The sequence below is a fragment of the Manis pentadactyla genome, chromosome X (genome assembly GCF_030020395.1).
Source record: "Manis pentadactyla isolate mManPen7 chromosome X, mManPen7.hap1, whole genome shotgun sequence".
Taxonomy (NCBI): Eukaryota; Metazoa; Chordata; class Mammalia; order Pholidota; family Manidae; genus Manis; species Manis pentadactyla.
This window is the reverse complement of record NC_080038.1, coordinates 26342579-26358518: the sequence shown is the minus strand read 5'-3', so window position 1 is coordinate 26358518 and position 15940 is coordinate 26342579. Positions and strand designations below refer to the sequence as shown.

Here is a 15940-nt window from a genome sequence, read left to right as displayed (position 1 = left end):
TATTAAGGAAGTAATTCAACTTTCCTAGCTCCTTGTATCTGAACAAAGAGGATTGATCACATGAATATCAAATGGCTGATGTGATCCTGCCAATGGTACTAGGAGCCAAAATAATGGTGTTGAGGAGTTAAGATTATTTTGGTTATAAAATTCATCACCGGTTAATTTGATTAATATGTTGGATGTTCTACAACTAGTCATTGATATATTGAGTGTCTTTTCTGTATACAAAAAAGGAGTTATATTTGCTGTAGATAATACAGAGTACTATAAAGTACATTCCAACTTCAAAGATTAAAAATCTGGTGAGACAAAGCATAGACCCTTGAACGTCAAATCATATTATCCTGAAATACGTAAGAGAGAACTGCAACACAACCTAGGTTTACACACACATTTGGCATATAACATGTGGAACCCATTCTCATAATTTTTCCTATCCCAAGGGGCTTCCTGAAAAGGTTTCTCAGAAAACATATCTGAAGGCAAGTGAATGCGATGGACATTATAAAAATCATCTAAATACACTTAAATTTACTAAATAACACATCAGCATTTTGACTATTACTAGTTAAACATTACTCACGTGACATGTTTCAAACCAATAATCTTATTGATTCATTTCAACATCATGGTTATAACAGTTATTTTTTATCTGTACTGTCCAAACCACATACGGTTATTGAGCATCTGAAATATGGCTACTCCAAATTAAGATGTGCTGTAAGTTGTAAAATACACAGTGGGTTTTGAAGTCTTAATATGAAAAAATGAATGTGATTATTTATTAATAATTTTATATTGATTAGAGGTGTGTGTGGTAATATTTTGGACATGTTGGGTAAATATTATAATTCCATCTGTTTCTTTTTGGCAACTAGAACATTCAAAATTGCATACATACATGACTTGCATTATATTTCGATTTATCTGCATTGCTCTAGGTAAACAAAGCCCTTTGAATTCAAAAGAGAGAACTTAGTGTAAGTTGATAAGATTTTAGAGTAGTATTCATGTGAAGAGTGTATTTCTAGCCAGTATCCTCATACATCATCAACCTGCCCTGCCTCTGCTTTTGTATACTTGAAGCTGTGAGAAACTCACTACTTTAAAATAAGTGCTTTTAAAAAGAAAAGAAAAAATCGCAACACTGATCAGGTGTTCCTGTATTAAACTAAAATTTAAGCTCCAAGTAAATTCTATCTGTTGATTTTGGTTATTCACTTAGAACCACATAGACTAATTCAAATTCCTAATTTGCATAATGGCTTTTTTTAACAAATGCATAGTAGTCTATGATCGGGAAATCTTGATCCTTCACATACTACAAATGAAATCTAAGTTCACATTATGTTGCTTCAATTATTACTGATTTTGTAGTAGTGTTTCTGAAAATCTATTCATATCTGCTTATATTATTTTTGTACCTGGTGGTAACATGTTATTGCTAGCATTTGGCCAACAATTAATATACATACACACATGATATGCCGGCCAGTCAGGTGTTTGGCAATTTTACATTATAGAAATTATGTTGTTTAAAAGTCCAGATTACTCAAGAGCTCCTCAAAATGCTTATTCTGCTACCCCATGAGTTACTCATTCATTCACTTAGTTTTATGGAAATATTAATTTTAAGTGCCTACTATGTACCATGGTTGACTTTAAGGTTGAACCAGACAGGCACATTCCTCATCTTCATGAGGTATTCACGGAACTGACCTTCTCATTGTGTGTGTTTTTGCATGCTTTTGTGTCTCCAAGTAATTCCTGATGAAAATACACATGGGGCAGAACAAATGTAAAAGCCTTTGGCTTCCTCCTTGAAACTATCCTCTACAATGATGCAGATTAATTAACAAGTTTTGTTCAGAATGATACAACTTCACCCAACTAGAGTCTTAATTTCTCCATGTTCACCGTTAGAATTTCATGATTTTGTCAAGTACCTTGGTAAAATAAAAATGTCATGTCAACAAGTATTTATTTTAGCCTTCATATAGCATATGTCTTCAAAAGAAGGTCTTGAATGGAGCCATTGGATGGTACAGCTTTGGGAGGAAACCCTAAGAGCCAGTATCTTGAGCATTTGTTGTATGTCAGATGGATGCATAGGATTTTGAGAGAAAGTACTAATAACTGATATTTATTGAGCATTTGTTATATATTGGGCAACACTGTAACACATTTGATCCTGATAACAGCCCTGTGAGGTAGATATATTTCTTATCCTTATGTTACAATTAAGGAAACCAAGGCTCAAAGAGGCCACATAACTTGTCCAAGCTCCCTTGGCTAGTAAATGGTAGAGCCCAGATTCAGTCTAAGCATTCTCCTTCGGGAGTTTAGGCTCTTTACCAGAAAATTAAAATCATTCTAAGGGCCTTGAGTTAGGGATACCAGGAGTTCACCAATAGAGCTGTAAGAAAGGTTGATATTAGGAGCACTTAAATAAGGCAATAAAGGTCCTTAGGGCAAGATTTTGGGAAGCCTTGATTGTCTTGCTGGAATTTGAATTTTCTTCTACTTGTATTTTTGACTGGAGAAAAAGTATAATGAAAGCCATGTTTTTGCAACATACTGACCAGATCACAGTGCACAGGATTGAATTGTGAGGTGGGAACAAGTTTATGCCCCTGTAAGGTCATTGCCTTAGCTCCTGTGTGAGGACTAGGGGAGATGGTATCTTTGGAAGCAGAAAGCAAGTGAATCATAGTGAATGAATCGACAATGATTTGTTATTTGTTGGACATTAGAGTGAAGTGTACAAAAATAAAATGACTCATGATTTAAGCCTGGATGACTGAGAAGAATGGCCTTCTATTTACAGAACTAGGGAGATTGGTGTTTCAAGCAGTTTGGGGGAAAGATCATAAGCTCATTTTTAGACATATTGAACTTCAAGTAAGAAATTTGCTGGCTATTAGAGCATCTAGACTGGAATTCCAAAGTGAGGTTACATCTAAAAATATGAATAATTGGGAGATACTATGAAAGTTTTAGTTACGTTTTAGAAGCTAATACAGTTAATTAGGGAAAGGGTATTGAGAAAGAAGTATGAAGACCCAAGTTCTCAGCCTTTGAAACTACCAAATTTGTTAATGTGGAGAGAAGATGAGCTAGAGAGGAAGCAGGTTATAGGAGTTTAAAATATGCCTGCAAATGGACTCATGTTATTTTGACATCCAAACACTCAATAAAACTTAATATAAATGTTATTTATTATCATATATTCACAAAATCATGTGGAACCATGCAGTGGTTATTAATAAATATTAACAAATGTGAAAATAAGAAAATACCATCAAATTAATAGTGTAGTTATTCTAAGAACTATTGTTTTATAATATTTGGACAATATATAATTTTAAAGTATAGAAATATGTTAATAATGTAGAGATTGAAACATCCCTTAACCATATTTACAGTGCTACCATTCTGTACTGGTTCAATAGCCCATTATGATATTTCATATTGCAAATGTTCATTAGGATCTAAAACCTAGTTCTGAAAATAAGTCACTTAAAAAAAAAGAGCCCATAAATGCTTTCTGGCAGGTGTAGACATGTCTCAAAGATAAATGTGTATTCATGTTACATGTAAGAATCATATTCTCACGACTAGCATTTGATTATTCACTTCTTCATTAGTAACTAAATACCTTTAAATATTTGTTTTTTTCCTTGAACACTTATCTTTATTGTCCTCTAGGAGATGCCTTCTAATAAAGAATGAGTAAGACTATGACTGGGAATGTGATGGGGAACAGTAGGTGGGGGCCTAACTTGATTAATGCAGTCAGCCTGGCATAAGACACTGGAGGTTGCTCCTGGATTGGTTTTACAAATGGAAAATGTTTAGCTCTGTAAGAAAATAAGATTTCTCTACATCATGTATTAGTTTTCAAGAGCTGTAAGGTATAAAATATTTGCTAGTGTTTTAATACAAAAAAGTGAATACATAAAAATCAAAAGAATAAATATTAACTGTTTGAACTTTAATAATCTTGTCTCCTTGAATATATATTTGATTTTCAATATATTTTCATTCATCACTCCTCTTCAAGTGGTTGCAAGGGATTTAACGTTTTTTGAGACTATGGTCATTCTGAATTTCAAAATCAAAGAAACTCTGATATTTGTAAGGTCAGAAAACATATTCAGATTTTTTTATGTGAAATATTCTGGGTTCATTCATTCGAATTTTCTTGTGCTATCAAAGAAATCATTCCTAAGGCAAGCTAGTGGCATTGTCTGTCTTAAGAGAGTAGGCCTGTCAATTTTTTCCATGCTAAAAATGTCACTGAAAATGTCTGAGGAGATTGCCATGTGTTTTTTCTGAGGATAAGGAGATAATTCTGAATTTCCACCTGAGGTTACGGTTACTTGATGAATGAGGCAATTTCTGATAAGACGTATTTGCCCCAATGGTATTTATATTAGAATATTTACAATAAGATCAAATTCAACTTTAGAATATCAACAATTAGCCTAGTCAAATATATGGAAATTGACTTTTGTTGATAAAGCAGAACGATGAATTGCCTTATCTTGCATGCATGTTCGGCTCTGATGATGTTAAATGTTTGTCTTTATTTGCATCCTCAGGTACTTTCCCAGTTGTGCTTCAAGACTTTCATAAAATATGATATGGAAACATAGTGCATGTTATTAGTTTAGCAACAGGAGGTTGAACAAATGTATTTTTTTTGTTTTATGTTTCTAATAAAAAGTAATTTTGATTTAAATTAGCACTATCTTTTTTTTTAGGCCTCCATTCCTTTGAAGGAATTGGAGCAGTTTAACTCAGATATACAAAAATTGCTTGAACCACTGGAGGCTGAAATTCAGCAGGGGGTGAATCTGAAAGAGGAAGACTTCAATAAAGATATGGTAAATTGGTTGTGATAAAAGTGTGAATGAACTAGGAGTGAAAATGAATAAATATTTGGAAAGAAATTAGGTAACTCAAGTCTCCAACAAAATTCTCAAGGCATACCTTGCATATTTTATGATTCTAATAATTTATTATAAATGCAAAGTATTGTTAAACTTTTATTATGAATGTCCAATTACTATGGTATGGCTGTATAAGAGCATTTAAAGATTCTAATAACTAGCTCCGCAATTTTGCTTTGATCTGTGCTATTTTCAAACTCAGAGAACAAAATGTAATGGGAGAAAAAGTCAAATCAGAATGTAAACTAGAAATTAAATAAGAAATTCCACCATCATAAATGGCTGATATTTTATTTTAGTCAAGTTTTTGGTAATAAAGTGTTTATTTCAGAGAAGGGGCAATTACAATATAAACATTGTTTATTAAAGCTTACCAAAAAGTGGGTTTTACCAAAAAGTTGAATTAATAGTACAGTATATGTCTAAAATATGTATAAATTCATGCTGCTTATTTCACTGGAGTAAAAAATATACCATGTGAGCTCTTCCCAAACTCATTCTCTTTCAACCCTGATTGATTTCAAAATGTCATTTTACATTTCTCTCTGGCTTGAATATTTCTGCATCACATCCCTGTCCACTGACTTCTTTAACTCCTTCCACCTTCTTTTCACAATTTCCTTTCCTTCTTCCACAGCCATCGCCTATATGGCATTCTTTACTGTTACATAATCATGCTAGAGACTTCTCAGTCATGTATCAGTGCAAGAGAATGCTTGAAAATTAAATCAAAAGGCAATATATGAATTTTAGATAATAGGCATACGAAGCAATAGGAAAACTGTATCCACTCATCTTAGTTCTCACTGCTGTCAATCCTGACTTCCTGGCATTGCCTGAATCAGTACTCCCTGTGAATGGGGGTTTGGTGGCCTTGCCAACTCAGCTCATGGAAAGAAAGACAAGAAGAGGCTTTCCAAGATGCTGAGTTACAACTACCTCTCCTTCCTGTCAAAGAAGAAACTACTGGGCCCTGAGGTGACAAAGTACTGCTTACCTCTTGGGCTGATCACCAACTCTGCCCTATAGCCTGTACCTGGTGTGAGGAAAGAAGTGGAGTTTTTTGTTTATTTTTCTTTCCTTAGCCCTAAGAAATGTTGCAGACCTTTAAAAGACATTAAAATAAGTAAGGTCTTCCATAGATTGTAAACCTGTATGTCTGTGTTATATTATTTTTTAGTCATCAACAAAGCTCAGATAAAAATCCCATTTCCTCTAAGACAGGAAAGAAGTTCCTCAGCTATGTGTAAATTTTGAAGTATGCATTACAGATTTAAATATATAACATTGAATACCATGAATAATTGTGCACACAAACACATGTGACTTTTAAAAAATTGTCTTATATTTGTATTCTTTAGCTTATTTGAGTACCTTGGGTACAATTACAAGGTAAATCTCCTTGATAGGAAGTGACTGACACTTACTAATTGCTTTTCAAATTACATAAAATATATTTCTCCTGGAGTCTAAAAAACAAAATGCATATTGAAGTCATTGAAAGCCATTTTTCTAATCCATATTTTAATACTTATTTGATTGTATTTGTTTAACAGTAACATGTACATATGATATAGTTTATTAAATTATTTATTTGCAACACTGGGCAGCAATTTGACACATCACTTTTTACTAATGCCCTAATACTTGTCCTAAATTTGGCCAGTAAGGTTATTTAAAGCAGAGATTGTTAGATAGAAATTAGTGTACATTTATAAAACAAAATATTTCAGTGTGTTAAAATTTTGAGATTTGTTGCCATCTCATACTCATATATCCATATCCATATCTGGATTAGTTAATATTACATAAAGCCAAGTTTAATTAAAAATCAAAGCCTAAAGAATGCTTTCACGGCAATTTAGGACTTGTTTGAAATGAAGTATCTTACTCCCCAATCTTCCTACTTAAATGCCCCTAGTCAAGGGTGTCCTTTTAAACTAGCCAGGAGGAAACTTACATCTTTTTAAGCTCAAGTACAACATATAGAAGAAAAACTATAACAACATTCCATGAAAATTTTACATTGGTTTTTTTGTGTGTGTTTAAATAACATGTTTTGTTATCTCTGTTAACGATGTACAGCTTTTTAAAAACCAAAATGAAGACTGTACTTGTTGTTTTTAATCAGAGTGAAGACAATGAGGGTACTGTAAAAGAATTGTTGCAAAGAGGAGACAACTTACAACAAAGAATCACAGATGAGAGAAAGCGAGAGGAAATAAAGATAAAACAGCAGCTGTTACAGACAAAACATAATGCTCTCAAGGTATTAGAGCTAAAATTATAATATACCTGTGGGTTTTTTTCATATGTAGGGTAAAATATATTTTGCATAAATAAAATCTGCTTAAGAATCTTAGTCACCTGAAATACATTTTTTTCCTGTTCAATGTGTGTGCTTTTATTTACCATTTTTGAGTGGTGTCTTTGTTTTTGAAAGATGTGTTGTTTAAAAATTTGGGGTTTTTCTGCCTAGACAAAATTTTTTAAGTAGTAATCAAAAGATATTAAAATGCATAATTCATAGTGTTTACACATTTAATTTTTATTTTAGTTCATTTTTATAAGTTATTTTTACAGTTGTCTTGAAAAACCTGCTTAACTATTAGAATAACCAGTCTCCATTTTTTAGGCTTTCTGCTTCCTATGTTTTACTGATTTTTATTTAGGCCCAATTTTTTTGTAAACTATTATTTGTTTAATAAGGCCTGAAATTCTACTGAATTTTTTCAATTAACTTCATTTTGCCTTCAAGAGAGTCACTCTTTGCAACTAACTAAGCATCTACAAGTCTAATTTCATTTCTACAGGAATCCTCAAAAATATCTTAATGTCCTTGAAGAAGAACTGGTACTCTCATATTAACCAGTAATAGTGTATAGTTTCAAGTACCTGTGTGACTCATCTGGATTTGTTCAGGAAGGACAGAATAGAGATGCTTTTCTTATAATAATATATACGAAGTTCTTGAGTTGAGACTTGTCATGTGAAGAGTTTTGTGAAATAACCTTTAGTTTTTTTTAAATGTGCTTTTCAGTATTCACTATTTGCATGCATGGCTGATTTTCTAATACAGTTATTTGCCAAGCCTTTCACTGTAAATCACTCTTTTAGAGCTAGATATCTATGTGGGTGGATCCACCTAGTAGGTGGATGGAGTCTGCTTTCTATATGCAAATAAGAGTATAAAACGTTTTCCATGTAGTCAGACAACCAAATATACACTGCTGAGAATGTAATTACCCAATATTGTGCCTGCAAGGAATCCACAAGGAGAGTCTAATTGGCCAGCAGGTGCTATGAAGGTAACTGCTGATAAATATAGTAAATAGAAAAGGCCTCTTCCTCAGGGGAGTGCAAGAGCAAGCTATAATGTGCTCAGAAAAATCAGAAAGCTGTGTAATTCACATGCTTCCAACTGTGACCAAGCTTTCAGAAGCATCTATACTGGTCATATGATGATAAGTGTCTTACTGAACAGCAGTGTTTAATGGTTATCTGGCATACCTGTAAAGAAATCTATATAATGCCTCTAAATATCTTTACACATTACACATCACCTTGTGCTTAGAAAATAAAAGGAGTTTCCGATTTTGTGACCACAAGCCCTTTCTCTTGGCAATGATGTGAGTTGTGTCACGAATAAGGCATGGCTCAACTCTGAATCACTTGGCTGTGTCTTGGTACCTTTGAAAAAAGCAGCATTCCATCTGGCTCTTCCCAGGCATTTATTACCTCCACAGGAGGTTAAGAAATTCAACTAAAAATGTAAACTGCAGTAAATTTTACCTCCTCAAGTTTAAACAAAATGGAGAATGCCATCTAGAACATTCTTGCAAATATATGCAAAAAACAAGTAATGAAAATCTACTCAACTTGACAAACTAATCTACACTATCAAATTCAGTAACTATGTCAGCCTGCCAAGTATTTCTAATTCTAGTAGTCCTTATGAAATATTTCCAAGAAGGTTGAAACTTTCCAATGTAATGAATAGTACAGCAGTTCTTTTGTATTCATTATTTTCTTTTGCTCCAGTTAAGTTTGTACATGAAACCCTAATTGCTACTGCTCTGAAGAAATGAAAGCCATATCCTGGGTTATGTTCCCTTGTGTTATCAGAAAATGACATTACAACAAATTATATTGATCAGGGCAAATATCGGATGTGCTTATAGGGAATAATATGATTAATTTTCCCCCTTTGTTGATATATTAAGCAGTCACCCTTATTTATCTCAGATTGACTAGAATCCATGCACTTCCCTGTTTCTTTTTAAAATAATTTATCATTTTGCATTTGGAACATGATTTCATATAATAAGACAAAGTTGGACATGCAAGCATCGAAAGAAAAGGCATTTTTATAACATTTAAATCGTCATTTTCATGTACACTCACAGGTATACATTTTTCACACTCATTACTAAGACGACTTTATATTTCTAATCAGAAAGTATTAATGGCCTATAAAACATTTTCATAGGTATTCCTAAACCCACAAACATAGTTGGTCAGCTATTATAAACTTAAGATTTTGTGGATGAACCCAGGAAAAAAGAGACAAATTTTAGTACCGATTTTAAAAGTAAAATACAAACTTCAGTTTGTGCAAGTATCTAGTTAATTATATTCATGTACTAAACTATTTCAGATAAATTACATGATAACCTAGTTGACTTATTAAGAGTCAATTAAATATGGCAATAGGTCTAAGCATATGTGAACATGCCAAGAGAAAAAACTTGAAGTGGGTTGTTCAGGTTTCTTAGTTCCATGTACATAGGTCCCGTGACAAATACGTAACTTAATCATCTATCTGCATGGTTAGCATTTAAATGTGAATTTAACTGAACCTGTACAAGAAGATGGACTCAAATTATTTTTAAATAACTACAGCCAGAGTGTACTATACATATATATTGATAATTTAATAATATCTGCACCATGAACAGGATTTGAGGTCTCAAAGAAGAAAAAAGGCTCTAGAAATTTCTCACCAGTGGTATCAGTACAAGAGGCAGGCTGATGATCTCCTGAAATGCTTGGATGACATTGAAAAAAAATTAGCCAGCCTACCTGAACCCAGAGATGAAAGGAAAATTAAGGTAATGTTGTTTTAGAATGTCAATGCTGTATATTATTGCTACATTCTGGTTTCTTTAACCTAACCTGTGTGAATCATACTTAAAATGTTGATGTTGTTTCCTCTATTAGTGGTCTCTCTGATTTGATGTGTTTCCTTGTATTGTGTTATGTTTTAGTAAATGTATTGTACTTAATGTTTTCTAGTTGACATAATGTTGAGTGGATAAAATGTTTTGTTTTTAGACAATGTAAAATGAATTAAGAAATGTCATATGTTTTCTGGTAAAATTGTAATTGACTTTGTGTATCTTTGTTCCAGATGAACAAATGACTTATCGGTATATGGACGACTTCTTTCTCATGTTAGCACATTCATTTCATCAGAGCATCTTCACACATCAGTGTCAAATCTGTCTAGATTTATTTGCATACTGTCTGAAGATGTTTTTTCTGTTGTTATTTTACACTTTTTATTTTGCTTCATTCTCTGTTGATTTCCTCAAAACTTTAAAAAGGAAATAAATACCTTATTCACTTACCCTTTAAATTATATTCTATATGAATGGTCCCTAATAAATAATGAGTTAATCACTCCAATTTAGGGCAACCCCCAAAACCCCAGAGGAATTGAGAAGAAAGAAATATGTTAGATCAATTGAAGTATTTTCTTAGTTAGAATATCTAAAACTGAGCATTCGAAGGATAACTGAAATTATATTTGGATTCTTGGGTGAAGATGACAGTGATGGCTTCCATATTTGTAAATTATGAAAAATGACAATAAAATGACAACAGCCTATAAAATTTCTGAGAGATGTGCTGCTTGCAGGTTGGTTGATGTGGTTAGCTAACTGCCCTGGGCCCTGTATTGGTTTTACTCAATAGGAAATTGATCGTGAATTGCAGAAGAAGAAAGAGGAGCTGAATGCAGTGCGTAGGCAAGCTGAGGGCTTGTCTGAGGATGGGGCCGCAATGGCAGTGGAGCCAACTCAGATCCAGCTCAGCAAGCGCTGGCGGGAAATTGAGAGCAAATTTGCTCAGTTTCGAAGACTCAACTTTGCACAAATTGTGAGTTGTTACTGGCAAACCCACGTACGTGTTTGCAACTACTACTCTAATAACAGAGGCCTACTAACAAAAAGAAAGAAAAAAACTGGGTGCAATTTCAAACTTCCAATACACATTCTGAAAGTGAGTAGTTTCGCCTCCTCACTTTGGGCTTCTGTAACACTAGTGGTTCATTTTTCAAATTAAAAACATAACAAATTAACAACTCATAGGAAACAGCCCCTTATCCAAAATGGAAAATGCATCTTAATTTTCTTTGCCACATCATTTTTTCATAACATTGGCAACGTGAATTTGTCAATTCTATCATACATTTACTTTTTTTCAGCATCTAATCCAAAAATATGTATTGCTTTCCTGAGACCATCCCATGCTGATTTTACTTTTTAATGTATATATGGTAAAAAATAAATCTTTGTGAAACATCTTGTATCAACTTGCATAAGGCCTTTTCTCATTGACTTAAAGAATAGTTTAGTTTTCATACCAGGCTTAGCTACTTAATAGGTGAAAAAGGCTGATTAGAAGAACTGGATGCCTAGTAAGATGGCTGATAACTGATAGCAGATTGAAAAATATCAAATATTCTGACTACTGAAATATTACAAGCCAAAAAGAAAAGGAACAACTGCTCTACATTCAAACAACTGGATGGAACTTTCGTGATTCTCTCTTTAAAAAGGCAATTCATAATCAGAAGCTTGGTCTTAGCTCTTTGTAACAGGGTATAAACCGTAGTGATTTTCTAACAGATACATTTTTTATTCTTATTGGAGATACTGTACAGTGTAGAGGAATGGTCACCACTCCTTAATTATGCAAAGATAGTGTTCCTCCCAAAACCAGGATGTCCAAGTTTAGAAAAAGCCTTTGTAAGTTATCTTAGGTTGAATTGTATGAAACCAGCAGTTATTCAACCATTTTTGACCTATGTAAATGACAATTTGATTTGTTTCAACCCATACATGAGAGTTGGGGGGGGATATTTTCTTATGTGATATTATTGATTCCATTTAATCTGGGTTATTTTTAAAATATGGTGTCTTAGACATTATTATTTTATAAGCATATAATTTAGTTCATACTGTTTATTAGCCAAGGAAAAATACACTGCATACTATTCTTATTTGTTTTTACTCATTACAAAAATCCATGAATACACTGTTTTCTGTGAAATACAGTGCCCTGAGATTTAATAGCAGCTAAATATTCTGAGAAATTGGAAGAAGTAATATAAGACATATTGAAACTGTGTTACATGTGGAGTCCAATTCCAGCTGAATGTCCGTTTCAGCCTATTATCCTTCATATTAGATGTTATGAACATAATGTGTCATAAATCACTCAAGCTTATGCTAACAGAAAGTCCATGTGGATGCAAAATTAATTGAAATATTAAGGCAACCATAAAGAAAATTCCAGTAAAATATTTTGCCTCAATTTAATAGATCAATCCGGGAGAAGCCTTTCACTTTGAATTGTCTTACTACTAACTGATTTCTCCATTCCAGTGTCCCCACATCTTGACATACCCTATATGCAGGATTAAAATTTTTTTCAGCCAGGTCAACGTAAGGTATTAACTCTTTTGTAGTTAAATAGATACAGAGTCAAAATCTCCATAAACCACCCTCTTAAAATGCCATTATATCCTTGCGCATGGCAGATTTTCAACAAATATCTGTAAAACATAATGATTATTGGTGAAATAAAGCAAGAATATGTGAACCAGTATAAAATTTTACAAATAAACTACAGTGAAATGCTAAGATATATTTTCCTCATAAATCATTTCTTCTTGATTTTATATCTGAAAGATCCAAAATTGAGAAAGTGCCTGGAATGGGGAAAATATTTTTGTGTTAACTCTGAATTTACACAATAATAGAAGTAATAATAATGCATATGAAGAATAATCAACTTAATATTACAATTATATTTGGCTTTGGATTTTAATTAGACCTATAAGATGACATATGACAAGATAGATCTAAGATGTATGTATCTTTATATTCTACCAATTACTAATATATAAATACTAATATATTTCACATGTCTATTGCTTATAGTCATCTTTCCCAATTATTCTACAATGAGGCCATTTGAAACAGCTTAACCAAAGATAGGTTTGGAATAATGCTACAATAGCTCGATGCAGCACAGGCAGTCATAGCTTCAAAATTCCTTAGCTCCCCCTCCATTCCCCATTTTTCTCATCTTTCTTTCTCTCAAACATCGCTTTCAGTTTTCCCTAGATATAAACCCTAACCTTCATTTGGACTCATTACTTTTTAGTTAGTCTTCCATATCTTAGCAGTAGCAATTCAAGATTGCAGGTAGTACTATCAAGTGCTTAACATTTGAGAGCTGAGTTTAAAATGAGAAATTAATTTTCCTTATTTCAAAGATAAAGACTCGGAAATGGACTAGGCAGTATATAATTATTGTACTTTGGGAGCTATGCCCATGTTAATGCTATATGCAGAAATAGTAAAGCTTAGGAAAGACCTGGCATTTTGTCTCAGGGTAAACTTGGAGACCCTAAAGAAGGGAACACTGAGAGAAAGCAAGTACAGTTTTCTTCAAGTACTCAGCAGGTTGAAGCCCCTGCTCTCATTAGGAATACAGGACATGTGTAATATAGTTCCTGTTGGCTTAGAGAACTGCTGTTTAGTAGAGCAAGCAATGACTAAACTGAAGATAAGGGATTTTTCTACAGGAGGTTTTTAATGGCAGTGTGGCCTAGTAAAAAGACCACTCTCTGGGTGAAGAGTTTTGACTATGAATCTTAGTGCCTCCATTTACTACCTGTGTGCTCATGGAGAAATTTCTCTCAGCCTGATTTCCCTTATCTGTACAATGGGAGTAAGAGCATTGGTGATAATGCAGTATGCTAGTGCTAGTAAAACACCTGCTGCATGATTGGGGAACAATTAATAAAACATTTTTTTCTTTCCCTTTCTGTATATAAATTATTTCATTGGAAAAGACATTTAAAAAAATCATAATATCTTTATAAGCGATCATGAGAATTAGGCCCAGTTTGTTTCATAGGTTTAAAGTGTTATTAACAACAAAAGATATATTTTCAGTGTAAATTGCAAATTTGACTCCATAATCCTCGGGCAGGCAGTTTTGTCTATGATAACAAAATATTTGCAGGATATTTCATGCAAAGGTGGTGATTCTACCAAGGAAGACATCTCCATAAAAGAGCCCTATGTAAATTCTTACCTTCCACAGGAAGGTAAAGGAGAAGAAAAATAAATGAAGGCTTTGAAAATTCCTTAATATAAAATTATTTGTAATTTTTATTAAGCTTAATTGTAGCATTTGAAAGTTAATCTCAGAGAGGCAAGAAAATATGACCACAAAATTGCACTGTCAAGGTACCGCCACAGGCCGGGCTCATGTGGAACTACTGAGCAAGGTAAACTCACAGACTAAAATGACAATGGATATGAAAAAGTTTGTTTTCATGAATGGTGTTAACAGATGACCAAAAATAACCCACAAAACAAAGTGGAGGATGTACATCTGAGGAAATTAGAGATAAAAGGCCCATCAGAAAAGGACATGATGTGTTTTTAATGCTCAAAAGTATTTTTTCAAAGAATGGAATGGAATTCTTACAATAAAATCAGGCCACTTTGAATTGTGAAAAAGACGACTTGAAAAATTAAAAAATCTAGAATTTAAAAGTATTAAAATAACAAGCAATTTTTAAGTAGTGAATTCATTATAGAAGAAAATAGAATGTATTGAAAGATGCTGAGGAACATTTTGCTTTGCTGAAAATACTGGAAGATGTAGAGCACAGAAAAAAAGCTCCAACATATGACAGAAAAGAGTTCCAGAATGAGAAAGTAGAGAGCCTAAGGAAGAGGCAGTCATTTCCATAAATGACTGACATTTAACCAAATTGAATAAATCTCAATTTACCAGAGTCCCCAAATTGAATAATAAAGCTCAATCAGTCTGGAATAAATAAAAACAAGTTCACACCTAGCTAGGTCTGAATGAAACTCATAACATTCAGTGATCAGGGAGGTATCATAAAAGTTATTGAGGACCAAAGACAGCATACCTACAGGATGACAACATTGACAGCAGACTTTTTATCAATAATAGATGTCAGAAGACAATGTAAATTTTCAAAAGTCCTGTAAACTGTGATTCATGAATCATGGCAAAATATTTTCAGACATACAAATATTTTCATATATACAAAAACTAATCATATATTGCCATAGATTCTTGGTGAAAATTACAAAATAATATAGTACTGTAAAAAGGAAAATGAAATGGGAAAGAAGAAGCAAGCTATATAAAGCTATATAAAATGCATTTTATATTGAAAGGAAGTTTTTAAATCTTGTAATTAGCCACTAAAACTGTAGCAAATACTGCAAAGGAAAACAAAGAGCACTATAAGGATGTAGAAGTGATCTGTTCCCACGTAAAGAATTCAATAAATAACAGACTTGTTCTAGATGGCAGCAATAAATACAGGGTTTAGGCCTAATGTGTTCAATGCATATTATTGCCAGTTAGCATCTTTCTAGGAAGCAAAAAATCTAGTAATCTTCCTGAATAGGCATACATGCTTAAGCTATCCCAGGAAGGGAAGCAAAAATAAAGAAGTAAATGAATAATTAAATTAACTAATTAATTGAAGGAAGAAACAAACACCTTAGTAGAAGAATGAAAAGAAATGTCCCTTTTTAAAATGCAACTTCGCTTGCCCTCAATATACTATGGCTTCAAATACCAAGTAAATAATGCTGATATTCATCATTTTATATCAAACTACTTCTTTTTCA

General features: G+C 33.0%; 1 protein-coding gene across 6 annotated transcripts in view; it reads left to right on the top strand.

Moving 5' to 3' along the window:
• DMD (dystrophin) overlaps positions 1-15940 on the top strand; it is a 2193636-nt gene that overhangs the window by 953659 nt on the left and 1224037 nt on the right. For 5 of the 6 annotated variants that reach the window (XM_036917975.2, XM_057495969.1, XM_057495967.1 and 2 more), the window contains 4 exons: positions 4770-4892; positions 7090-7227; positions 9917-10069; positions 10935-11117. In XM_036917975.2, coding sequence (XP_036773870.2) covers positions 4770-4892; positions 7090-7227; positions 9917-10069; positions 10935-11117 — 597 coding nt within the window. The remainder of the gene's footprint in view (positions 1-4769; positions 4893-7089; positions 7228-9916; positions 10070-10934; positions 11118-15940) is intronic. The other variant, XM_057495970.1, reaches the window with a different exon arrangement.